The following is a 27,716-nucleotide window of genomic DNA, read 5'->3' as shown; positions in this document are numbered from 1 at the left end:
AGTAGGTATGGATGTAGACTTCTGTATTTGTCTTGACTGTATCAGCTACAGTAGGTATGGAAGTGGACTTCTCTATTTGTCTTGACTGTATCAGCTACAGTAGGTATGGAAGTAGACTTCTCTATTTGTCTTGACTGTATCAGCTACAGTAGGTATGGAAGTGGACTTTTATTGGCGATTGTGACAGATTGATATATCATCTGCCATACTTATTTGTTACTCTGTTGCATGAAATACACTTTCTAGCTGTACACCCATTGCCAATAACATGCAGTCTGACTGAAAACAGTAGGTGTTCTTTCTGCTTGTCTGGAAACTCCACCGCTCACCTTCCTATAAAGGCCTCAGAGCATCAGTAGCCAATGCAGCTCTCTGTACCATCCATTCTCTCTCACGCTATTTGTCCCGGAACACATCAGCCCTACCTAAACCTCACCAGAAATGCTCCTTCTCTTTCCAAACCCTGTCTACATCCTTACCCCCAGACTAGTTAGTGGTCTGGGGTGAATGATTCCCAATAGTTACCCTCTCTCCTTGCCAACCCTCCATGAAGCGCCCTCTTTCTCCACTAAAACCACCCACCCAGCTCTATCCTGGCAAAACACACACACACACACTTTGGGACGAGCAGCAAATTCCTGAGAGCTATCGGATGTCCCGTTGCCATGGCGACGGGCGGGGAGGCAGCTCCATTAATCATTTAGAGCGCTGTTCAGAGTGGAGGTCAGCCTGATTGCAGCGGATAGGGTATCTTCCCAGCGCCCCGCCAGGGACCTCCTTGATTTGAATTAAAAAATATTAAGCTACCCCCCCAGCCCCAGACCGTATCATGTGACCACGCTCGACAGAGCCACTCAGATTAAGAGATTGGAGACATGCGTTTATTTTTCAGGGGCTCGCTGAAACATTAGACTCGCACAGGTGTCTATGGAAGAGAGGGAGAGAGAGGGTGAGAGAAAGAGGTTAGGAGATAACGCATTGCCCTCCTGCATCTTTCTCCCCTCTTCTATCTCTCTGTACCCTGTTCTTTTCACCCGTAACTTGTTGCTGTGCTTTGTGAAACTGGAAACAGTAACTCAGTTTTATCCCTCCTCTGACATTTCCCCACTCTTTCAAGCCCATGAAACTGTGCATTTGTTACAAAACCTTTATAACTTAATAGGAATATGGTATTTTACGAGCATGTAGGACAACCAGGTCTGCACTAGCGGAATGCCTGAAGACCCAGCAGAGACTCAGACAGACAGCCGCGTGGGCAAACTGTCTGACAGCGGCTGGCGGGCGGGCGGGGTCGGATAGTCTGGGGGGGTTGAGAATACTGTAGCTCACCTAAAATGGGCCAAGGAGTAAAATGACCGAAAGTGTTAGCCCATGAGAAGAGAAATGGCCCTCCCTCCACCAACCCCCACCCCTAATGACAGCCGTCCAGGCCCCAAGATTTACTGTGCCTCGGAAACCCGGATGCAGACGACCACAAATCAGCATGACTATGAAATAGAGGTAGGCCGCACCACTGCACCGGCTCCCAAAGGTGCCCACGAAATTTACGGGCTCCTCCAGCACTTCAAAAGATCTCCATAACTTAGGGCCAGACAATTTTATTGTTTCATGGAAGGCAGGGGGAAAAAGGACCAGAGCGAAAGATAGATGGGCTGGGGAAAAATTAAAACCTCCTTTGTCTCAGACAATTAAAATTCCGATGATGGCTGCCCCTGCCGCAGCATTGAAGCAGCGAGTTGCGGATTCCTTTGCTTTAAGTGCTGTCTCTCAGTAATAGAGCTTAAACTAACACTGATGGGTTATGCATCCAGGCTGTGTTGTCTCTGGGGCTTCAGTGTGTTTGTGTTTCCTCCTCTATGTCCCAGAGCTCTGTAGTACACCAACAGCAGAGCAGGACGTCTGTGAAATAGGCGCTCCGCTGAGATTATATCAGCTTTCCTTGTTAAAATTAATGATCTCGACACCTTGCTCCACCAAGTTACAAGGCTTTTGGCTGGTACACAACCTTGTTAATGTCCACTTTAATAAGTGTACACTAGTGCTGGCCACAGCCTGCCTCACTAACCAATGGCCAGTGGGGTAGGCCAGACAGGCCATAGCTGGACTTGCCCTACACCATAGATTGCCAGATGGAGTAGTATAATGTGTGTGTGTGTGTGTGTGTGTGTGCGTGTGCGTGTGCGTGCGTGCGTGCGCGCGCGCTTACATGTATGTGTGTGTGTGTGTGTGTGTGTGTGTGTGTTGCTATAACAGTTTAAGTAATCAAACCCTGCTGTTTGGCTTTTGAGAGAAGGACAGGTTCCCCTCTTGGCTGAAGGTATACAAACGGACACACGTCTTCTGTTGGTACAGCGTCAGATGAGACTTCTCAGCCAGGAAGCTGACACTAACAGCAGGTGGCCTCCCAAATGTTATCTCTGTGACCTATGGCTGGCCATGTCTGATCACTTTACAATAACTCAATTCACTCACTGTGAGGAGGGGATCACTAAAGCCTATCCACAACTGATAAGATATCCTCGACAGCAGGACAGGGATTTTCTATCCTGGGAGAGATAGACAACAAAGACTCCAACAGGGAGACAGTGAACAAGAGAAGTAGGAGAGTGACTGAAAAATAAACAATTGCGTGAAAGTACAGTCAGACAGGTACAATGCCACTAGATTGAGAACAGTGGCCCCTAAATGTTTTGAACACCTGCACCCAGCTAAAGATTTGGCGACATTTCTTGTGACCCACCAAGTACATAAAACCATTGTCTTGTCTTAAAGGGGCAATCCGAAGTTGAAACATTAATAAAGCGTTTTCCCTGCCACTGTTTCTGTAAAAAGCTGAGGGATGAGGCTGGAGAAATAGACAGAGCTATGGATGCAAGGACTGACCATCCATGATATCAAAATATAGTTTTAACCATATTTTGAGGCTATACATTGTTTGTTTACATTTATTTTGTTTACAAACATTGGAGTAAAACAAGCTACATTTTCGGTTCTGACGTGGTACGACAGTTGAACTAAGCTCATGAGGCATTTATGTTATATTCTTCAAGAATCAATGGGTACATATCATTCATTTATACGTCGAAAAATTTATGTAGAAACTGCAGATTGACCCTTTAAGCTGTGACTCGCCAATTGGGAAATAATTATGTAATTACTCCTCTAATCTAGCACTCTGTCAAGTTTCATGGTTAAGGTTATACGGTTAACCTCAGACAGTGGCTCGAACTAGAGCACATACATAAGTGTGTGGCCAGCCCATAGCCTGAGGAGGTGATGAGTAATCACTCTCCTGATTATACCTGCCACACAACTCTCTCTCGCTAACCTCTGTTTCACTAGGGTCATTCCACCTGAAAAAGTAAAAGAAAGAGGCTTTCGACACCCACCATCTCAGATTGTTCTGAAATTGTTTCTGTCGTTAGTAACAGATACGATTAGCGTTCCTGAAACATTGTTTTGTTTGAAATATAATTAGATTTCTGAGAAATTAAGCTAATTGAATGCCGACAAATTGTCCATTTTGTATAGGATTCAGATCATTTTCAATAAATATAGTACCCAGCATCTGATTTGGACCAAATTTCTTCCTACCAATACCATAAAATTGTAAAAAAAAACATAAGTTTTCAGTTTTCTATGTTTGACAAGTAGTATGAACCTGTGGCTTGGAGTATTGCTTCTCCATAGTATGTAATGTATTCCATGTGAATCTGGTGAAGGTTGTTTTCCCCTGTTCAGAGAAATTAGTCATTGAAGTTGCTAGTATTATTTACCATGTAGTGTGAATGTACCATGTACCAAGCCAGTCCTCCGCAAAAGCAATACAGTTTGCCCTTCTCTTAGCAACCTAATGCCTCAGCTCAACTCCTTGAATAGTCCAACAAGTGCCCACTTTCTGAGAGGGCTATCCCTATGGTGCCATTCTCATATGAATACTTTTCCTACAAGCCCAAAACTTTGATGGACAAATTGGGTAGGGACTAAAATGTTGTGACAGCCCTAATAAAATAATGAATTGCATGGCAGTCATGGTTTTTAAAATTATTATTAGGAAACAGTTGTATTGTGATTAGTGACATTTGCCATTAAACCCAGTCTAAACCAATACCATTAACATTGCATAACTCTATACAGTGTGTCTTTGGGAACATTGAAGACCAATAGAGACAATAACATTGAAACCACTGCTATAGCCTAATGGTTTGCTTGTTCACCAGGAAATAATCCAGACCTTTTTGATGGGAATAAACCACACATGAAGGGGCCGTTTCCTTGACACGGATTAAGTTTAAAAGAAAGACAAACTGAATTGCTTTCATGAAAGACTGACTTGAATTGTGAGGATGACCAAACAATTTATTTTCATCATGAGCGAAATCTATTGGCTTTCTACTCAATGTTGCGAAGGAAATGTTGTGATCTATTCAATAAACACAAGAGAACAGCAAAATGGATAAAATAGTGTGGCGGTATAGCAGGAATAGTGGTATCTAGTGGTCAAAACCTGGTGCTTTCACACTACTTTATGGTAAATTATGCAAGAAACTTCAATGACAAATTTCTCTGAAGAGGGGAAAAAAACATCACTAGATTCATAGGGAATACATTACATAGTATAGAAAAGCAATACTCCAAGCCACAGCTTCATACTACTTGTCAAACATAGAGAACCGATACTGTATACAGGTTCTTGGGGTGTGGGGGGTCCGGGGGTGGCTTTTGACATTTTTTTTAGATTCCTCATGTCTTTCTCATTGGTAGGAAGAAGTCTGGTCCAAATCGAATGTTGGGTACTTTCTTTATTTAATATTTTCTAAATCCTATAAATTAAAATGGCCAATTTGGGTGCAAGCTTCATTTCTCAAAGATACAATTTAATTTCAACAAAATAATGTTTCAGGAATGTGAATCTTACTTGTTTCTAACTACAGAAACAATTTCGTAACTACCTGAAACGGTGGGTGTCATGGCTTGCTGAAATGACATGGAACGACTCACTTCTATTCTAATTCTGTTCTTGTTTTCAAGGCTGATGTGCTATAACCCATATCCTACCACAACCCTCAAACAGGCCAGTAGGGAACAGATATCCCACATGCATGACCAATTTACCTGAATTAACTCTCTTAATTTGTGTGTGTGTGGTGCATGGATGCTGCCTTTCTGGTGTTTGTGTGTGTGTGTATGTAACTCCATAGGGGTTGAGTGCGGTAGGGGTGGCTCTAATTTCCTGAACAAGTTGATAAAAGACAGAATCCAGACATCCTCAGAGCAGAGCTAGAGGAAGCCCAATCCTTGGTGGATGGAGAGGGCCTGTGCTCCAAAGTTGCGGGGCATTCCCTCAATTTAGCTTTAATTAAGCGCACAGGGCGAGTCACTGAGGAACAATGAGCCGTCTGTCTGTTCAAGGAGCTGCGGTCAGAACTTGAAGCCAGCCGGCGAGTCTGTTCGCTCTATAAATCCAGCCTCTTCCTTGACCATAAAGCCCTGCTGGATAGATTCTGGCCCAACATAGGTGTTGTTGCACTTGTTCAACTACTGAACTGAGACATGATTCAATAGGCTAAGTTATCTGAGAGAGGGAGAGAGAGTGAAAGAGGGAAAGAGTCAGAGTGGAAGAAAGAGAAGAAGTGTGTGGGAGTTTGATGTGCGTCCGAGGGTAGGACGAGACTGATGCATATCAGCCCAAGTCCCATGGGACAGAGAGGGGCCGAGGGACGAGTTAGGGGCAGAGAGCTACACCCCTTTCAGTATTTATTACCGCTATAATGTTTCAGCTCTCTGGTAAAGAACTTGTGAGCAGGTAGAGTGAAAAAAAATGTATCATCCACAACTGATAAAACAACAGAAGGCATAAACTTGGGAGGCTGTAAAATAGCATGGGGTGGCTCAAGGGGTATCATCACAGATTGATTCCAGACTTTGGTTTTCTAGTCCTGAAAAGGAATCTGTCCTCCACTTAATAATCCTGCACTGACCTGGTCCATTCACCAGATGAATTCACACAATAGCGTATAGTTTTCCTTTCTTTTCTCCTCATACTAAAGTGATCCATATTTGGATATTGATAGAGGATTTTTAGAATGCCATCTTTTGTTGCACAGTGTTTCCTTTTATTACAGGAAGGTTTTGTTTTACCCATCAATCACAAGGGTTGTCGCAATACCTCAGAGCTCTTCCCTTGTGGAGGGTTCAGGAGAAGGTCCTTTAGAGGACACCTTGGCTGTGTGTGTGTGTGTGTGTGTGTGTGTGTGTGTGTGTGTGTGTGTGTGTGTGTGTGTGTGTGTGTGTGTGTGTGTGTGTGTGTGTGTGTGTGTGTGTGTGTGTGTGTGTGTGTGTGTGTGTGTGTGTGTGTGTGTGTGTGGGTGGAGGTGGAGGTGGAGGTGGAGTTGTGTGTATGGGTTGTGCCCCTGTTGTGTAATTTTCGCACTTCTCTGAGCATACACTATTTGTTTAGACTTTATTCTATAATCTAGTCTATGTGTAGCTAGACATATAACCCAAGACTTCAGATTATTCGCCGGTACTGTTTAGGAAATGTTCATGGGATTTTTACATCAAAGTCAAAAGTGCCAGAGACAGTGAAAAATATGGACAGTGGTGTGTGTGCACTAACCCTAAACGTGGGATAAACTGTAGTTTTGAGAAACCATGAATTGAGTTGCGTTGCCTTTATAAATTTAACTTGACTGGCCAATAAAAAAAAAGGCCTCCACCACCAGGTCGACTGCGGGTCAGGCCCATCTCCCCAATCGAGAGGGACTGATCTGACTCACTGTTTTTCCCAAAACACAAACTGTGAAATTTATACTTCAACAATGTCAGCTTCCCTCCGCACCACTGTCAGTCAGAGCAGGCAGGCTTTACCGTTCTAGTTGCAGCAGCAGAAAACATTTGGGGAATAAGAGGATCCCGTATCATTTCCTGTTCCACCATTCCATGTCTGTCTGTCTGTCTGTCTGTCTGTCTGTCTGTCTGTCTGTCTGTCTGTCTGTCTGTCTGTCTGTCTGTCTGTCTCTGTCTGTCTGTCTGTCTGTCTGTCTGTCTGTCTGTCTGTCTGTCTGTCTGTCTCTCTGTCTGTCTGTCTCTCTGTCTGTCTGTCTGTCTGTCTGTCTGTCTGTCTCTGTCTGTCTGTCTGTCTGTCTGTCTGTCTGTCTGTCTGTCTGTCTGTCTCTGTCTGTCTGTCTGTCTGTCTGTCTGTCTGTCTGTCTGTCTGTCTGTCTGTCTGTCTGTCTCTGTCTGTCTGTCTGTCTGTCTGTCTGTCTGTCTCTGTCTGTCTGTCTGTCTGTCTGTCTGTCTGTCTGTCTGTCTGTCTGTCTGTCTCTGTCTGTCTGTCTGTCTGTCTGTCTGTCTGTCTGTCTCTGTCTGTCTGTCTGTCTGTCTGTCTGTCTGTCTGTCTGTCTGTCTGTCTGTCTGTCTGTCTGTCTGTCTCTGTCTGTCTGTCTGTCTGTCTGTCTGTCTGTCTGTCTGTCTGTCTGTCTGTCTGTCTGTCTGTCTGTCTGTCTGTGTCTGTCCATCTGTCTGTCTCTCTTCCTGTGCCTCTGTGCCCACTTGTTCAGTGTGACTGCTGGCACGGTTTAGTCTCGGAGAGGGCAGGGGCGCTCACACTCTCCGGGCCAAGTGCCAGCCTGTCCTCTACACCCATGTTTGACCACAGAGCCAAAAGCGAGTGTTTTCTATTTCTCTTGGATCCCTCTTTCAAAAGGTTTTCCTTGCTCTGTCTGTCGAAAGCTTAACCCCCGTTTCCAATGAGAAGTTCTCGTCCTGGCAAGAAACGGCTTAAACGAACACAGAATATTTCATTTTCGAGGGAAAAAATAAATAGATTGTGAAAACAAACTGGATGGGGTCTTTCATAAGTGCAGTTTGGAGTGTGGCTACAAACAGGAAAGGTGAGACACAGGTAAATGTGTCGGCTCATTCAATTAGCATTGACTCTGGCTAGAATGTCTTTCCATAAAAGCCTTCGCCGACTGAGCCAACGTCTTCTAATCGCACACGGGGCTGACTGAATTTATTAAATTACTTCCAAGATTACATATGAAAAGTCTTCAAATATGCTGAGATGCACAAGATAAGCTTTCAAAGCTGCCTATCTGGTAATTCACAGAGAGAGCATTTTTGAATGGAAATTACTGCTCATGGGCAGTTTTCACTCAGTGGATCCTGTAAAACTAAGTGCCACATTCATCCTCTCCCACTAAGAAAATAGCTTTTAAAAAAGTATTCCAGGAGATTCACTGAAGATGTACACTGTAGCTTTGATAGCTTTTAGAGTAGAAATATTTGCTTATACAAATTTGACTACTGCAACGGCTATGACTACAAATGCTATTAATAATAACAATAGTTATGTTTATGATCAAATAATATATGACTTATTCACTTTAATAAATATTATTTCAATACAATAAAATGCGTACGTGTATTTTATACATTTTTAAAAATAAGGGTGGTTAATCATAGAGATGAACAGACCAACAGACTATATATTTATTTAAATTGGTTTGTATTTATCCCGTCACTGTATTTGTCTATGTGAATATACAGGGGAAACAGGCCTGCTGTGAACAATAAGAACAGTCTGGGTAATACAACAAACATTTTCCCTCGCATCCTTTTACATGTACAGTGTAAAGTTTTACATTGAGTCTAAATTGGGTTTGCAGTATCTGTTAGCATTTATGAGGCCCTCAAACTTGGCCGGCACATGGAAACGACACCCTGGATCTTACAATTACCCCTTCCACTCCAGTTAAACACTCTACGCCCTAAAAAAGAAAGGGCCCGTAATGAGATTTTACCAAAACATCAAACTGTAAGGTTGCGCTAGCTTTTCCGCTCCATCAGGGAATATAAAGTTTAAGACCCCTTTGCTATCAGTGACCCAGAGAGAAAAGGCACTGGCTGGAGAAGTGGCCCTCTAATTACCCAATGTGTGAGTGTGCAGTGAGACGCGGAGCCGCTGCAACAATGACACCTTGGGATGTATGGTTACAGCTGAACAGGACCCCTAATTTATATCAGCACTATCGCAGGGCTAAATTTATTGACGGTAACGAAATACAGTGAGATCTGTTTTAAAAAGCCCGAAGGCCTCTTATTTTACAACTTGTCTGTCTTTCACTCTAGCCTAAACTGTAACTGTAGAGCTGACATGAAGGACATATGGTTTCCAAAGAAACCATTAGAAGGACACCCAGACCCCCACACCCCCACACCCCAATCCCCACCTCAACCACCACCCCAATAAACTACATTATTCGTCAACTTAGAATGACTGAGATCTGTGTATCTAGACAAAAAAGGGGAAAATGTGAAGTTCAAACACTTTTCAAGGAAAGTGAATTTACTGAGTGACACTGGATGATCATTTGAATGTGAATCAGGGGGAATTTGGGATGGAGAGGGAGATGGGGGAAGACGTGCCCGTAACACAGAGGTCAGACAGAAAACTTCAAAGTCGACGTTCAGAATTCAGTGTGTTTTTATGTGAGGGTCTGTGTTCTCTCCCAGTGGTTTTAAGTTCAAACGAGTGAGGGCTTATAAAAGGCATGTTAGGCCTATTATGTACATCCTATCTGTTCCAGACCTTATTGACCTTCACGAGACGTCCAGAAATAAGCAGTCATTAACTCGACCTCCACTGGAATTTATTTACGCTGGCTAATTTCTGCCTCGTTTCTGCAAGACCAAGGAGGGAGACGAACATCCTGGTTTTATTGGCCATTAGAGAGCTTGGGTTAACGCAGGGCAGTTTGTTTGGCTAAGTGGGGCAATTTTCGTCTTTAAGTATCTCATGCCACTTCCCCTCGCAACATGTAAATGATACACACTCAACCTTCCCACCCCAATTCCTCCAACTTGGTGAGAATTTTAACCAAACTCGCTATCAAACTTTTTCTCTGAATTGTCTCACAAATATTTATTCATGAAATCTATTTGTTCATTAAATATTTGTATATGTATCCTTATGTTCACTTCGTGCATCTGTTTACAATGCGGTGTTACAGTACCAGGGGGGTGTTTTCAGATAGGGAGACAAGGAGACTGGTTATTATTCCTGCTCTTCATTTGGTCCAGCTCAGGTGGACTGAGGCCTGCTGTTATCTCTGGCTGATGAGGTCATGTAATGAGGTCATATAGATAACCAGCTGCTGGAAGCCAAGTAACACTGTCTACCAGGGACAGAGTGGAACGTCACTGCAGTATCATGTAAAATAATATTTATACTTTTTATTTTAAAGCTACTGTCTGTTTGTTATCCAATAATTTCAACTAATGACGAATTCATCAAATACACAATGAGATCAGTACAACTGTTTTGCCTCATTATAACCAAATAAACTCACAAATTCACTTGTTGTCACTACTGTATATCTTCTCATTAATATTCCCCAACTCACTGGACGTGTTGCCAAATCTCACACAAAGGACAACAAGCCACAATTTGACCTGAGGATTAGATTCGTGCACAGTCTTAGCTGGGACGCCCGTCTTTCACCCCTTCCTCTCTCCTTCCCTCCCCTTTTCACCTCCATCCTCCCTCCTCCCTACTCTCCTCCTCACCGACCCAGCGTCCTCCCCCCTTTGCCCTGAGGAGAACGAGGCCAGAACAGCTGCACAGCCAATTGTCTGCTGTGAGTTACAGCAAGGTGCCTGGCTCCAGGCTTTTATTGATAATATTACAGTACTTGATGTAAATATGACTGCGGTGGCCTTCCTCCTCAGCGTGGGTCGAGGCTGGCCTGCAAACCAAACCCTGACCCCCGCGCACAGCTCCCCGAGGTGGAGCACACAGCACAGGCTGCTGCTTGCAGGAAGCACATAAGTGACGTTCGCCATAATAAATATCCTCCTGCTTTTTTGACAAAGGTTTTGTACTGCTTTATAGATTCATTTTATTTTATTTTGGGCCATAACTTCACACAGAACCATATCATGGGGCTGCAGGCCTCATTTGCTACTAGAGAGTTGAAAGGGCATTGATTTCAGAAAGTATTCATACCCTTGTACTTATTCCACGTTTTGTTGTGTTACAGCCTGAAATCAAACATGTTTTTAGACATTTTTACAAATGTATTGAAAATGAAATACAGAAATATCTAATTTAAATAAGTATTCACATCCCTTAGTCAATACTTTGTAGAAGCACCTTTGGCAGTGACTACAGCTGTGAGTCTTTTTGGGTAAGTCTCTAAGGGCTTTGCACACCTGGATTGTACAATATTTATTATTTAAAAATTCTTCAAGCTCTGTCAAGTTGATTGTTGATCATTGCTAGACAGCTATTTTCATGTCTTGCAATAGATTTTCAAGCGGATTAAAGTCAAAACTGTAACTAGGTCACTCTGGGAACATTTCATGTCATCTTGGTAAGCAACTCCAGTGTAGATTTGGCCTTGTGTTTTTGGTTATTGTCCAGCTGAAAGGTGAATTTGTCTCCCAGCAGACTGAACCAGGTTTTCCTCTAGGATTTTGCCTTTGCTTATAGCTAGTATTCTGTTTCTTTTTATCCTAAAAAAACCCTTAGTCCTTGTCGATGACAACCATACCCATAACATGATGCAGCCACCACCATGCTTGAAAATATGAAGAGTGGTACTCAGTGATGTGGATTTGCCCTAAACATAATGCTTTGTATTCAGGACAAAAAGTGTATTTCTTTGCTACATTTTTTACTTAAATCTCTTGTTGCAAACAGGGTGAATATTTTGGAAATGTTTTATTTTGCACAGGCTTCCTTTTCTCTCTGACGTTTAGGTTAGTATTGTGAAGTAACTACAAAGTTGTTGATCCATCCTCAGTTTTCTCCTATCACAGCCATTTAAAAAAATCACCTTAGGAATGACGCCTGTATCTTTGTGGTGACTGGGTATATTGATACAGCTTCCAAAGCCCAATTAATGACGTCAACATGCTCAAAGGGATATTCCACGTCTGCTTTTATTTCTTCTTTTTTTCCACATCTATCAAGGTATTTTGAATGCCTTTGTTGTGGGGTATTGAAAAACCTCCCTGGTCTTTGTTGTTGAATCTGTGCTAGAAATGTACTTCTCGATTGAGAGACCTTACAGATAATTGTGTGTGTGTGGGATACAAAGATGGGATAGTCAATCAAAAATCATGTTAACCACTATTATTGAACACGGAATGAGTCTATGCAACTTATTATGCAATTTGTTAAAGGCCTTTGCAGACTGTACATCGGATTCAGTATTTTACGATTATCACGTCACACTGTGCGATGTTACCAAATTAAAATCTTGATATTAACCTGGCCAGATTGTACGAATTACTTCAGTTCTACAGTTCTTCAGCACCAGCAGCACAAGCATCACTCTATGTTTTGAATCAAGACATTTCAGCTTTGAATTTTTTGTTTTTTACAAACTGTTCTACAAACAAAATTCAACTTTGACATTATTGGGTATTGTGTGTAGATCAGTGACACAAAATCTAAATTGAATCCATTATACATTCAGGCTTAAACACAACAGAATGTGGAAAAAGTCAATGGGTGTGAAAACTTTCTAAAGACACCGTGTGTACTGTTGGTCGGTACAGTGTACTGCACACATGCTCTGTAGCACGGGGAGGCTCAGTCATTCTCTCTCCCTCTCTCTCTCTCTCTCTCTCTCTCTCTCTCTCTCTCTCTCTCTCTCTCTCTCTCTCTCTCTCTCGCTCACACACACACACAGCCTGCCGCCTTGCCTCTCCTCCTGCGCCAGCTGCAGAGTGTGTGCAGACAGACGGATCTTACTCCCAGTGATTAGGTCTTTCATGTGCCCTGACCTGAGGGTGTTAAGTCAGCTTTAATGCCTGAGCATTGAATTCTCTACTGTCTTCACTACTGGAGCTAAAGAGCCCCCCCCCCCCCACAGATGCAGTCCACCCACACTCCATTCCTTCACTGATGCACTGAGGGGAGATACAATTTGAACACTGTGCCTTTCCACTAGCCAAGACAGGAAACAAATATGAATATGGTATACGCTTCCCCATTTCCTAGATGATTAATATTATATGCTGAATGGATGCAGGTCCTGACAGTTAAGATGTCAATATGAAGACAAAAGGGCCATATTTCATTATTACTTTCAGCAGTGCTCATTAAATTCTGTTACTCGATTAGCCATCTGCTGGGTGTGAGGGAGAAGAGTGAACAGAGGAGAGGAGTGGGGATGTTACTGTACATGTATGGTAGCCTGATCAGTGTTTTTGCTCCCCTGAAGCTGTTTATACTCATTAAAGATACCCATTAGATGGTATACAGTACATATACAAAGTAATCTTAGAAATAAATACATTAAATGAAAGAAAAATATATGTCATTATTTTCATACATGTTATAACCAATTATAAATAAACAGGTTTCAGAGGGGTTGGTAATTCACACATGCTTTTTCTAAGTGTCAGTGAAAAGAATGGATATAGTGTTGCCCGTTTAAGGGTCACGAGTTGCCAATGTGGAATGGACACATGTAGCAATTTATCACTTGTCTCTCAACGCGTGTGTGGGTGGCCGAGCTCTGGGTATTATTGCAATTTGTGAGCAACTGACAGTAATCCCCCTCTCCCAGTGAAGGCCATATTTTCCTCTGCATGCAGGGAAGCATGTCTTCAGTAAACCTCATCCTACAAAAAAGGTATACTCCCCGCTATATGTACTTCATGTACAGACCATGATACTGTATATACTATAGACCAAATACATATATTTAAATGTATGGCTCTGCTGTAGACAGCTAGAGACATGCTTACAATAGCCGTTTTTCAACTATTAATCAATCCCATTAAAACGTCAGAAACAGATGCACCTACATTTTTGTGCTGTTAGATGTTTTTACACATTCGGAAGTTGTATGTGTGTTCTTTTTATCTAGGAAATAATCATAGTTCAATATCGTTTCCTTTTGGGCCTAATAAACTATCCCTGTTTTTGAAATACTGAAGGGCTTTCTACTGAGATATTAATTATACATAAATATCTTTGCTAAAACAGGTTTGTCTGATTTTAACTGAATAATGCTGAAAATAGTCTTTAAGAAACAAACCATTCAAAAAAAGTTAGCATTGCCTTCATATCACACTGTTAAAAATAAAGGTGCAAGTTGGAACCATATAAGGTTCTTGAGAGCGATGCCATGGGATAACCATTTTAGGGTCTCTGAAGAACCATACAAAATAGGACCAGAATTGAATAGCCCTGCTGTAGGGCCTTTTTAGCATATTCCCCAGTGTGCCATTCGAGTGGAGTTTAGATACCAGTACCACCCATGGCTGTGTTTGCTTGTGACAAAGACATGGTTGTTGCATTCATTCATTTTCAGTCCTGTGACCTTCACCAAGTGAGATCCTAAGTGAATATGTTGTAATTGAAATTTAATTATTTAAGACAATACAATACATACACTGAGTATACCAAACATTAAGAACACCTTCCTAATATGGAGTTGCACACCCCCTTTTTGCCCTCAGAACAGCCTCAATTCATTGGGACATGGACTCTACAAGGTGTCAAGCGTTCCACAGGGATGCTGGCCCATGTTGACTCCAATGCTTTCCACAGTTGTGTCAAGTTGGCTGGATGTCCTTTGAGTGTTGGACCATTCTTGATACACACAGGATACTGTTGAGCGTGAAAAACACAGCAGCGTTGCAGTTCTTGACACACTCAAATCATTGACATCGATAAGGGAGCATAGCTTTCACCTGGATTCACCTGGTCAGTCTGTCATGGAAAGAGCAGGTGTTCCTAATGTTTTGTAGACTCAGCATATTTTATAAGGCCTTCTTTTGAGGGTCTAGTTTTACCCTAATATAGTGGCCTGAAACTCATAGTTTACAGGCCACATCAGGCCTGCAAGTCATATTATTTATAATTTTTATTCACTCGCAACCTGCATCAAGAATGACTGCCAGGCTTGGAAAGACTAAGATATGAGACCTTAAACATCTCAACTGGAACAACCATTTCAGGATCAGGTGCAATAAGCCAAGTAACAGATTGGAATATTTCAGAAAAGTGCTTGTTATTTATATTTGAGATGCATACGATTAATTAATCAATCAATGTACATGCAAAAACATTGATATTGAAACAAACCATTTTAAAAAATATACCGGCAATAGAGCATGCTGGGAAATATGATAATGATGACTGTAGTTTTGGTTCAACTCTGGTTATTAACACCAACCCTGGGATTATTTTACACCACTGAGTGTTAATTGAACTCTTTACGGTGTTATTTTAACTCTTGAATCAACAGTAGAAATGTTACACTGAAAACTCAACACTATTTAATACTGGCCAATTTGCAGTGTCCTATGAAAGGGACACATCTCCAGGCTTCCATACATTTCAAGAACCATACATTTCTGAAGAACCGTAGATGCCACATCAAGAACCCCACACTTCACTCAACGGTTATTTGTTGGGCAAGAGTTCTCCAAGGAACATTAAGAGCTGAGAAAGAACCATTTAAGAATTCATTTTCAGTACAGTATCATTTATTGACCTTCAACTAATGTAAATGTAATTTTCTTTCATACTGCTTATTGACAATCAGATTTTGAATGAATAATAATATAATGTCAATATTATCAAATGTAAAATGAGTAACATTCTTAAAATATCATAATAAAACTTGTCATGGTATTTCACCCCAGAACCACACACAAGTGTGTTGAGTTTTATCCACATTGAAAGGCCGACTGACCATTAAGCTCACAATCTGACACATTATGCCAGCTCAATGATGATTGAACGTGATACTGACTTGCAGAAGTGAGAAACAAGTGAAATACCTGAGGTCAGTTACAGGGCCATATGTTATTACTTTGGAAGAAACAAGGTCAACAAATCTCACATAGTTGACTCAGAACATCTGAACTTTTATGGGAAAAGTTTAAGTCCATTTTGATGAATTGAATAGTTTGTTACAAAGAAGGATCCGTTCTTGGAATTCATCTCAATGAGTTGTGTTAAAAAATATCTAATGTTTTGGTCAACAGGAAAATTATTAATTTCCATGTTAACATTAGCAAAAGCAGCAGTAGAAAGGAAAACTACTGTATCTGTGATGACACATATGGGCCATTTCCTGGTGTATACTGTGGTTGCACACTCAAATTGATTGTAATTGTTAGCTTCCTGAATTTTGCAGGCGTTTAATTTGCCAGACTGGCCGAATTAAAAAACAATCATGAAATTCCACTCCTCCATATAAAAACAAGTATGCATACGTTTATTTACAAATCAAATATACATGTTTTTATATAACACAATTAAAGGCACTCCACTTTAAATACTGACATGCTTGATTGACAATCTGAGATCTTGAGAAGGAACTCATTATTATGAAAATAATACAATTATAGAGTTTTCTTTCTGATGCTGAAGACACGTGTTCAGAAGGATGGATCAGCCATAGTTTGGATTGGTGTAAGACACTATAGAAGTTCTAATGTACTGATTCTAATGTACGCTATTCTGCTATACATAGAGAAAACTAGGCAAGAACTGCCGTTGTCTTGAACTCAGTGTTCCCCCTATGTTCAGAAAATCATTGCTGCCACTCAAATAAATATTAATCATTCAGGATGGTAAACATTTTCAGTGTAAACTTAAAAGACTAAAACCAGAAATATAGTATGTAGAAAATATAATGGAGCTATATATTTGTTAATAAGATCATATTTTAGAACTAACAATTACCAAAATAAGAACTAGACAGTCAGAGCGAATCTAAAATTCCAAGAATAGCATGGCATGGGGCCTCCATTGATTTTGTTATGTTTGAGTCACTCAGATAGCATAAGAACACTGCATAAGCCTTGACAGAATGTGTAGAACTGCAGGAAACTAGCTTCAAAACAGCAACATTTTGTCTCCGGGGCCAAGAGGAGGGCCTTTAAATATTTTGGTCGGGGAAGCCCCCATCGCTGCTGGAAAAAAACCTAGGAGAAACACTGCTTGAACTCATGAACTTACTGTACTGGAAGGAGGTGAACATGTTTTAATGCTGCACACAAACACATAAAACAGTCCTTCAAAGTACAGTAAAGCATGACATGATAATAGCTAGCAATGAGTCAAGATCAATTGGTCAATGGTCTGTATATGACATAAACATGTAGGCCTACAGTATGTCCTGTTCTGTACTTATATGGTGCAGCAGTATCATACATTACTACAGCTGACTGTATCGTGGAAGTATTAACTGGCCATGTGGCTTGTGACACCCCATGAACTCCTAGTTTCAAGTGAAACCACAAATCGCAGTAAAATCCAGAGGACAGGAATGGATACAAACTCAGCATTAGCACATAACTAATTACTGTGGATCAATGTTAATAAAATCTTTCCTGACATATAAAGTCCATGTGCTATAAAAGGAACCTTGCATAAGGGGAAAACATTAAGCGATGTTGCAGGTTTCTATGACCAGAGAGCGAACTGCATTACAGTATACGTAAAGAGATACCCTCCCAGACTGTAACAGGCCATTGTAGTCATAGTATATGTGAGAGGAGGGATTGAGAAAAGAGCACAAGCTGGTTGATGAGAGGTATCAGATTGTAACAACATCCTCTGCGGTAGAAGCCATCTTAGCTGACCCTACACTCCTTGTTAGGTGGCCAGGTAAAAGCCCTTTCTCTGTCCCACACAGCAGATGAGTGCAGTACACCTATCCAGCCTATCCGATGCCCATATGGGGAAGCAGAGGTAATGAGGGCACTGTAAATAAACCCTTCCCTATCACCCAGTGTATTAATCTAGTCTAATGCTCATTGAACAATAACATCAACTCAGGAGGGAAATAGATACATTTTTGATTTTCTTGTTCTGAATTTGAATCTGAATGTGAAATTCTAATAAGCACTGAAATGAGCTATAGGATGTATCTCCAACTTGCCTGTTCCTTGTTTGGAGAATCTGAATGGATCATGTTTTGGATAAGGGTTAAATAATTAAATTATCATCCAAAAATAATACTAAAATGTTTAAAATAGTCATTGAGTCTATGGCGAAACGCTGAGAAAATAAATGTACAGCTTAGTAAGAAAGGTTGGCCGATAATGCTGAAATACCATTTGAATAAATGGGAGAAGTCTGAAGCAGACCTTTTCAGTAATTCTAAAAAAGTGTTTGCTTGGTTTTCTTGAAAGAAATAGAAAATCGTGTTTATTCACCAATATTTCCGGGAATTTAACATTTGTGTCCAGATTCATCATCTATAGTGTGTATATCATTAGTCACACATCTTAAAGAACAAGGATGCCATGAAGGGTGAGAGAGGTCAATAGACAAAACAAGCTGACAATCAAATCACAAGCAACGATTTCAATAAAGTGCCAATTAAGTATGTGTTTTGTCCATGTAGTTCGCCCAATCTGCCTTTGGACGCGTGCATTGGTCCCTGAGAAATGTTATACAGTGCTGGGTGGGACATGGTTTCAGGAGGTTTGATGTTTCGCTCTATGGGCCATGTTGCCTCAGTGGTGCCTTCTGCAGTGTCATCAGAATTACATTTTCTGATTAGCAATAGACCTACCTGCAAAACAACACAATTTGAATAGGCTACTGAGTTGTACTAATGCTAGTGACTACTGCTATAATTAATTCGTCACTTTGTATAACCAACCATCTAAATAATAATAATAATATATTATTTTTCATTTTTTCCTTCATTATCTCTATTATCAAATATGTTTGTGTAAATCACCGATAGTTGACCCGTTGTTTCTATAGCGTAGTGGCAAGTTAATTTAAGCCTAACCTAAAATGTTTGATAAAAATGTTTACATGTTTCACTCTACTTTGCACTTACTGTGAGTATAAACTATAAAGACTACCCTAACCCTTGTGAGAATCTATGTGGACAATAGTTTGTTTTCTCATTAAACAACTTAAAACCCTTTTGGCTGTTTTGGAGAAGATATGCCTATCAACAGGGAAAAATACAGACCGCAGGTGCTCTCCTCTCTTCAAAGGTCTTCTTCCTGGCAAAACAGTGACGCCCGCGGTTCAGACGGTGTTTGTTGTTAAAAGTTTTTTTTAATGCAATTTACGCAGACGCTGGCCTATAATACAAATAATAATATCACACTTTGAGAGGCTCTGGAATAGGCTATATTTTGTCCGTGTATAAGACCAGAGTTAATGGGCCTAAATTGGTCTCCAAAACTGCACACGCTTTACATAAGGTAGCTGTATCCACACAGCTACTTGCGCTTTCACCTAGCGCCTTGACAAGAGGCAGCCCATGAGATGTCACGCGCAGCCTGGGTCTCCGGGGACAATAAAGGTTACCAAGCGTGAAGTATCAGGGGTGCTGGAGTAGCACTCCACTTCAAATTATAGTTCGTGCTATGGATGTGAAGGGAAAATGCATAATAGATTCAGTGTACGGGTGAAGTAACTAAGCGAGCACTGAAAATAAACAGGAATCAAATCAAATGATTGATTGAAATAATTAGTCTCAGTAGCGGCCCAGGGCCCACACTCCAGCCCCCGTGGAAAGGTTGAAGAAAGCCACTTGTTGCTAGAGTGATCGCTCACACCTGCGTTGGGCGCAAATCTAATCTGTGATCTGAGATTTGTACACAATGCCCAAGAGAATGTCCATGCGTAATTCTGTAAATCAGAGTAGCCTAAATCTTACGCTACATAGCCTATATGGATAGGCTATACTCATAATAAATTGTTCGATATGTGTTTCTTAATGAGAATATAGAATAACCTGGCATATTCGTGAGTAGCGTAGGTCTTATTTCAAAACAGCTCTAAAAATCAGCTAGGTCTGTGTTATTGATAGCCTATCATCTACTGCGTGAACCATATTTGACCAACCTTGCCTCCTGGTCTGTCTGTACATTAAGACAAGATCTCCTCAGTCCTTCCAGTACTCCTTCCTGTGTAGGCCTATTGGGTAACAAGGTAGATATAAACATTTAATTATTGCATAGGCCCTCATTCATAGATCCTTAAACAGCAGAGACACCAAACGCCTGGGTTTAATTCGTTCTCTCTGTCTGCCCAACATGACATGTCTGAAAGAATGTAACTCATCAACCCACGTCGGGCCTGTCTCGGGGTAGGCCACGGAAAAGCCACGTCCCGCAGCCACCCTGCGCTCCCCCAAAACATCTTGCAATAATCAGTCCAATTAGTGGAGGTCGTGGCAGAGAGCTCTCGGGTTAGCGGTGGGAGGTTGTGAAAATAGGGGGCGGCTATTAGAAGAAACGCGATCCCCATTCATCAGCATTGTATTAATCACCGCTCTGACGAGCCACGCGGGCCCAGCGAAGCTCTGATCAAAATGATCCATGGAAACAAGAGGTTTACAAACACTGTCAAGGCGAGACGGGTACCTTGATTCGGCCTGTCACTGCCAGGTTCCTCCCGCTTGCAGCAGAGGCTTTGATGGGCGCATGTGACTGCGCCGTCGCCCTGCAGCGCGCACTTTCCGCCTGCAAGGAATAAATTAATAGGCGCATCTTTAGCTGCAAGGAGCACTAGGCCTGTATAGGACATTGCATTGTTGTTGACAAGGAGGTGGAACAATAGGCTAAAGGCCTATTCTGTAGTTGTACTGTAGTCATGTGTAGCCTACGCCTAGTTGGCTCTTAGAATTTTCAGTTCATGATCCCCAAAGACCCTCGCAAACAGAATGACGTATTGATTGATGTGATTTTCGTGTTAGTAGTATATAGCTAGGCCTAATAACTCAAACTATTTTCACATGGGCTAATGTATAATGCCTATATGTCAGATCAGAATTTCAAATGGATTTCACGAAATATTATTTTATATGGTGGCTAGTGCAATTGGCCTAGGTCTTTTATATGCCTATACAGTCTATGACCTATTAGACACGATCATAAAATAACGTTTCTCAATAGTCAAATAGTCTACCCACAAGCAGTCATTATCAGACATGGTGCTAAAAAGGGGGGGACAGACGACCATTGTCACGGTCATCGCAAAAGTTATCATAAACGATTTGGGAGCTTTATGCATGTTATGGTTCAATTCGGAGACATTTAGCTGTTTCTTCTAGATTGTTAGAGAAGATACGCGAATTTAAAAGCGCTCGAAGTGGCTGGTCTGTCAAACAACGTTTGGGTTCTCACTTTTGCTCCATGAAAAGGGTTTTCTTAACCCCTCCTTTAGATCCGTCTTGAAGCACTATTTCGTGTCATTGATTGAACTTATACATTTGATATAGGCAATTGGAAGTTATATGCAATGGTTATTTTTTAAACATAGTTATTAAATATTTATTACACATTTTCCCTTTCATCTTGTAGCCTTGGATTTATGATAATAATTGTTTAATTATTACACGCATATAGCCTATTAGCCTATTATTATTATTATTATCACATTCCCTTTGTGAGAATTTATTTTTAAGTGGACGAAGACGGGGAATATATAACTCATTAATGCTCAGTCTAATATGGTTAAATTAGGCATTTTTCATATAGGCTACTCGTTTACACGATTAAATCGAAGCGTTGTTTTTATTAATACCCATCTCAGCAGCCTTGTCCCCTGATGATTAGCATCAGTCAAGCTAATGCCGAAATACCACTCTGCAAACTGGCTTCAGGCGAAACCCAAGTCAATTTATTAAACACGTTCCTTTTGCGAGTGAAAACACAACATGAAAACGAATAAGGGTCTTCTTACAAGATAATTCATCTTAATGATCAAATGGAAAATAGTCAGTGTGCGTTTTTCATTTGTTTAATTTAACACCTCTTCCTTCGATCGGCATGTTAAAATGCATGATTTCATGCATGACTATAGGCTATACATTATGCATGCATTTTAACCTACAGGTGCATACGAGACAGACCACTGTCCTTTCACTAAAGACTGATTTTCTTGCAATTAAGTGGCTCGGTTTCCTGGGTCTTATTTAGAGCACATAGGTCTGAATTAAGAGTAAAACTAAACTAGGCTACAATATTAAAGAGAAATAGAGACAAAGGCTACCATAAATATTATAGATTTTTGAACAAATATATCCAAATAATTTTGGATGCGTGATTAGCCTACCTAAATTCAAAGTAGGCCTATTTGCCTAATTGCAATCAATCTTAACATCAACAAGTAATTGATGCGAGGAAACATTCGTCGTTGACAATTTTTCTCTACCCAAAAATATAGGCCCACGCATCTAATTTGTTGACTAGACGAGTTGGCTACACTTTTGTTCGAAACCTGTGTAGGAGCCCCGCCAGGCTGCACCCGCGCCGCGCCAGGCTACCCTGTGATCACTGACCCACAGGTTGGAGCAGCTCGAGCTCGCCTGAAAGAGGGAAGGCAACCGAGGTCCATTTTCATTGAAGGCATAACAACACAGAGCAGAACACGTTTTCATCTCTTGCCATATTACCACCCTTTCCATTTATACTAAAAGCGTCAGCGATTCTATAATTTCACACAAAATGTAATTTTGCTAAGCTTTCTTGTGGTCTGAGGTGTTATTAAGTTAGATCAAAAAGCTTTTCGGATGAAAGCTGAAACAGGTTTTTGCGTTATATTTTACAGAAAGCAGATACCAGAGATGCGTTTAAGATCTGTGGATGGAAAGAGACCTGGCCTCGTGTGATATGATACTAGTGAGTGTAAATGTACTTAATGAAGAGGTCCCTCTGTGATGCAATATAAATCTATCAACTTGTCAATTCTTCACTCCACCGGTCAATACAAAATTACATCTTCACAACAGGTAGCTATGGCACTCTCACTCAGAACAATTATTATTATTGGTAGTTTAAAAAGACATCATGGGCATATTTAATTATTAACATCTAATATATGTCTTATATCCTGTCATCTCCAAACAAGAGGTTAATTTGTCTTACCGGCAGCATCAAGTAGGAGCTCTCGTTCCCCTCAGAAAGCCGTAGAGAGCGCGAGCTCTCCGCGCTCTCAGCAGAATACACCTCTCTCAACCTTTGTTTTGTTATTCAGGCACCTTGTGCGTTTGCTCTAATGTTACAGTATTCCACATTGTACAGTTCCCGGGGATGTGTGCCCACGGGATGCCTGCCTGCCTGCCTTGTTAATTTGTCATATCCGCATGTGCATTAAATACTCTACAATGCATGGTTAATTACACCAGAGGTTATCAATGCGCACATGAGGAGTTAAACTAGGATTTTAAGGTGAGGGAACTGTCTTCAAAACTGGCCACTTTTCTATGATTTTATTGTAACAGAAATATATTTAATTCAACTGTCTCCCACGTGTCAACAGTGGCCCAAGTGGCCCAAGTTATTCATACTTGGAGATATACTGTATCTATAGATTTTTGTTACTGTGTCAAAACATGGCAAATAATGCAAAATATGTGGTGAAACTATAGGTATTGTCCCCCAGCAATGTTATTCACGCCTAGCCTATAGTTTAAATATAATTTATATACCATGATGTTCCAGGTGAATTAGGCCTACATACAATTCCTTATTACAATGTAATAAGCGTTAGATGACATATAATGAATAAGCAGTTATTGTGGAAACTGTGCATACACATGTGGTTCCTCGTTATGGACATGAACATTGGGTAGCATGATCTGTCGCACGCTCTGGCGCCATCCTCCCCAGAAAGAGGGATCACTGCTACACAGCCTTGCGCTCTTTGGCTGCCTCGAGTGTCTGTCAAACATGAGAGAGAAAAAAATCCCATTTACAGGAAAAAATCTGGGCAATATTTCTATTGGTTGGAGGGCTTGAATAGAAGGGAACAATCAGTCAGTGAGGCCAGGGAGCCACCTCAAACCATATCGGGTTACATTGAATGACAGCGTAACCATGGCAAATAATTTGACTAAAACTATTGTCTTATCCTCACCATCCCCGGGTCAGATAACCAACCAATCACAGTTCACATAATCGCTTTTCTTGCCAGTTTAGAATAATATTATTAAAACAAGCGAGCGAGCCTGGTCTTCAGGAGTAGGTAATGTTGAAACGACATAGAAAAGGTGGAGAACGACTGTGGAAGGAGTAAACACTCTCTCTCGGTGTACCTTGAGGGGAATGCTGTGCATTTTGTACTGCTATTCATAAACGGGACTTTCATTTTTTCTTTTCGATTGGATTTTATCCTCGTCATTTTTGATACAGCCTACTTTTGGAGACTTTCATGGTCATTTGTGGACTTACAGTGTCGGTTACTTGCTTTAATGTCTTAGCCATAAAAGGGGACGTGTAAGTAGAGAAAAACATACCTGTTTATTAACTTGCAACCATGTCTATGCTTCCAACTTTTGGCTTTACGCAAGAGCAAGTTGCTTGCGTCTGCGAGGTCCTCCAACAGGGTGGAAACATTGAACGGCTCGGGCGCTTTTTGTGGTCTTTACCCGCGTGTGAGCACCTCCACAAAAATGAAAGTGTTCTCAAAGCTAAAGCTGTGGTCGCATTCCACAGAGGAAATTTCAGAGAGCTTTATAAGATCCTTGAGAGCCACCAATTTTCCCCTCACAATCACCCGAAGCTGCAGCAGCTTTGGCTCAAAGCGCACTACGTCGAGGCGGAGAAGCTTCGAGGCCGCCCTCTCGGGGCTGTGGGAAAGTACCGCGTCCGCAGAAAGTTCCCCCTGCCTCGGTCTATCTGGGACGGCGAGGAGACAAGTTACTGTTTCAAAGAGAAAAGCCGGAGCGTACTCAGAGAATGGTACACACATAACCCCTACCCTTCCCCGCGAGAGAAGAGGGAGCTCGCTGAAGGCACCGGGTTAACAACCACGCAAGTCAGTAACTGGTTCAAAAACAGACGGCAAAGAGACCGCGCGGCAGAAGCGAAGGAAAGGTACGAGTAAGTGAATGTTTACTCCTTGTCTTATTGCTCGTGTGCGTAAAAGTCTGGACGCTGACTTTAACTTGGATTATCTGTTAGGAAATATTGATTTACACATGCTAACCTCTCATTTCAAATCAGGGTACGGTAAACTATAGTATAATTTATTATAAGCTACCATTGATAACCATTCTAACTTTGATAAGCAAAAGCAAACTAATATCATGCTTTTATTTTGCCATTTAAACTATCCATAATCAACGGATGCCAAATATTAACTCTGGCTTCATGATCACATCTGAATGTATGTAAATGTAGATAATATATTTAGTTTCAAAAAAGTTCCTTGAATGTCAAGACGTGTTTATTCTGCTTGAGGGTGGTAGTTATTTTGCTATTGCTTAATGAGCTGTTTGTATGCCTACATTTCAAGTTTCGAAATTATACTGTACAGAAGAGCTTTAATATGTATTTAGTCAGGTGTTCACTCGGAGGGTGTCTGCTTTCTCCCGCTGGCGACTAATTCAAACTGAAACCACTGCGTAGATCATGTCTTTCCACTTTAAAACCATGAGTCATTGCGATTCAGACTGTAAATGTATGCCTAATACACGTTTAGCAATAATTAGGCCTGTCATTTGCGCCTGCCAGCTTGTGTGTACACAGTTAAGGTTTGCCATTATGCCTTCATACCCATAGGCCCAAACTAATAGCCTACACCAGTTTAGATATAGATCAAATGGCTTAACATATATTTTTTTCTAACATTGACTTGGTGAAATACAGTAGTGACAAATTCGTCTATTCGTCCTCATTAAGGGTAGGGGGGTGATTGATAAAAATGTGTTTAGAAACGGCTAAATCAACTGCACATTTCTAATAATAATTGCATTATTTAAATTATATAGCAACAGTAAAGGTACTAATATAAATCTTACACACATTGCATTTCTGTTTAGGGGTGTGTCGTTTGCGTCTGTGTGAATTCAAAAATAAGTTGCATGCACACTCAAATGCATAGGTATAAATAACCCTGTATGTATTTCCTGAACTTAGATTCTCCCGTTTTTATTATGCGGGCAAACAAGATCTGCACAATGAAACTAGATGATGCACGAAAATGTTACATTGTTACTAGTTTCACATGTTGTCTCATGAATTTCACACATTGTTGTTTAACTTGCATAGAAGCTATATGAGAACTTCCTATTAAAAATACTGGAGAGACCAATGACGGTGACGAAATATCCCACACCGCTCATTTACCAGTTCCTAAAAGTTGTATATTAAAATCTGTACTAAATTGTTCATCCAAACATAGCTCGGTATAATTATGATAAGACTATGTGTTGTTTGCAAGCGAATGCATGTTTGTGGGCTAATATAGGGTTCATTATTACTTACCATATGATCATATTTCCTTTCCACAGGGAAAACAACGAAAACTCCAACACCAACAGCCACAACCCATTGACTTCTTCCATGAATGGAAATAAAACACTTTTGGGGAGCTCAGACGACGACAAAACGCCTTCAGGGACTCCGGATAACACCTCGTCGACTCCGGCTATGCTCATCGCTTCAAACTCGGGGCTGCAGATGCACGGCCTAGCGCCTCCACCCGGGCCTAGCGCCATGCCAGTGTCCAGCCATGACTCTGTGCACCATCATCACTCATTGCACGATACTATACTGAACCCTATGTCGTCTAACCTGGTCGACCTCGGCTCTTAAACACGAGACCCTGGTTGGAAGGGGACTTTCTGAGTTACGTGGATGTTTGAGAAAAGCTTCAGGCACCTGAGGCGAGGTGCAAAGGCGAAAGGACAGTCAGGAAAATGTGGCTCACACGGTGAGAGGTGAGATGGTAGGCGTTTAGCTGAAAGGTATTTTACCGGAATGTAATAACATGTTATATTGTTGAAAACAATAACAATAAAATGTCTTAATTCTTGTTACTATTATCGTTATTATTTTAGGGGATAGATATCAACAGATGCGTAAACTCAAAGTCAGGTACCCCATGACCTTTTGTTTACACATAGGTTTTCCAAGAGAGCCATATTCAGTTTGGTTTTGTTTTGGGGTATCATCGCTTAAGTGTTTTACTATCATGAGAGCCGTATGTGAACGATTAAAGATTATAATATCTTATTATTTGTATTTTCATTTGGAAAGCGACTGCATGTTAACTCTGCGATGAATAATAAAACATAAACAAATCGATCTCACTATAGTTTCATATACCCTTTACAATAAAAAAAAGAAATGCATTCATTTAAAATGAGAACTTGTTTGATTTATATTATTTCAGCTTTTTATTTGAAAAATGGCAATTCATTTTTTTTGTGTGGAGTTTGTTTTTACACATCATAGTTGACCATTAAGATATATTTCATACGATGGAAAACGCCACTTGTGATTTTTTTGCAAAATGCTTTAGAACCACACTCACATTTTAAACTATATTGTTGACCATAATGTCAACCAGTGCGTAAAGTAGCATAGGATGAGCATGATTTTCGTTGATTCATTATTTTGGAAAGGCGACAGAATGTCTAACCTGAAAACGTCTCCGCGTTATGATTCCGATTTCGATAGTATCGTGTTGCAACATTGGGCTATCAAGTGGGCTAAGGTAGCCATTAAACCGGAAGCATCTTACTGTAGGCCTAGACCTGGGACTAGACCTAAGAAAAAAAAGAAAACACAGGTCTCATATCGGGCTATATGAGACCTGTGTTTTCTTTTTTTTCTTACTGTAGGCCTAGACCTGGGTGTATGTAATTTCTCGAAATGTAACGTGACCAGACAACATTTCAAAGTAGCCTACAAAGTCTTTGAAAACGTAAGATATATATTTTCTTATAGCCTATATGTTTTTTGCGCTT

General features: G+C 40.9%; 1 protein-coding gene and 1 long non-coding RNA gene across 3 annotated transcripts in view; one reads left to right on the top strand and one right to left on the bottom strand.

Moving 5' to 3' along the window:
* The window catches only part of LOC110499307, a 44,475-nt gene extending 21,293 nt beyond the window's left edge, over positions 1–23,182 (bottom strand). The window contains exons 1-3 of the long non-coding RNA XR_002469936.2: positions 22,888–23,182; positions 20,383–20,481; positions 19,862–19,933 (exon numbers count right to left, since the gene is read on the bottom strand). This is a non-coding gene — a long non-coding RNA (uncharacterized LOC110499307). The remainder of the gene's footprint in view (positions 1–19,861; positions 19,934–20,382; positions 20,482–22,887) is intronic.
* Positions 23,183–23,774: 592 nt separating this feature from the next.
* six2a (SIX homeobox 2a) lies at positions 23,775–27,112 on the top strand. 2 transcript variants are annotated; one of them, XM_021576375.2, is made up of 2 exons: positions 23,775–24,837; positions 26,256–27,112. In XM_021576375.2, exons 1-2 carry the CDS (start codon positions 24,278–24,280, stop codon positions 26,557–26,559), a joined length of 864 nt encoding a protein of 287 aa, XP_021432050.1. In that variant the 5' UTR covers positions 23,775–24,277; the 3' UTR covers positions 26,560–27,112. The 2 variants fall into 2 exon arrangements, with proteins under 2 accessions (XP_021432050.1, XP_021432049.1); XM_021576374.2 differs by having other exon boundaries at positions 23,776–24,843.
* The last annotated feature ends 604 nt before the right edge of the window (positions 27,113–27,716 follow it).

This window comes from Oncorhynchus mykiss, chromosome 20 (genome assembly GCF_013265735.2).
Source record: "Oncorhynchus mykiss isolate Arlee chromosome 20, USDA_OmykA_1.1, whole genome shotgun sequence".
NCBI lineage: Eukaryota > Metazoa > Chordata > Actinopteri > Salmoniformes > Salmonidae > Oncorhynchus > Oncorhynchus mykiss.
The sequence above is the reverse complement of the archived record's forward strand: the minus strand, read 5'-3'. Positions and strand labels throughout refer to the sequence as shown.

Coding starts and splice junctions, on each gene's coding strand:
- six2a (XM_021576374.2), top strand. CDS start 24,278: ATGTCTATGCTTCCAACTTTTGGCTTTACGCAAGAGCAAGTTGCTTGC. Junction 24,844..26,255: donor GAAGCGAAGGAAAGGTACGA/GTAAGTGAATGT, acceptor TCCTTTCCACAG/GGAAAACAACGAAAACTCCA.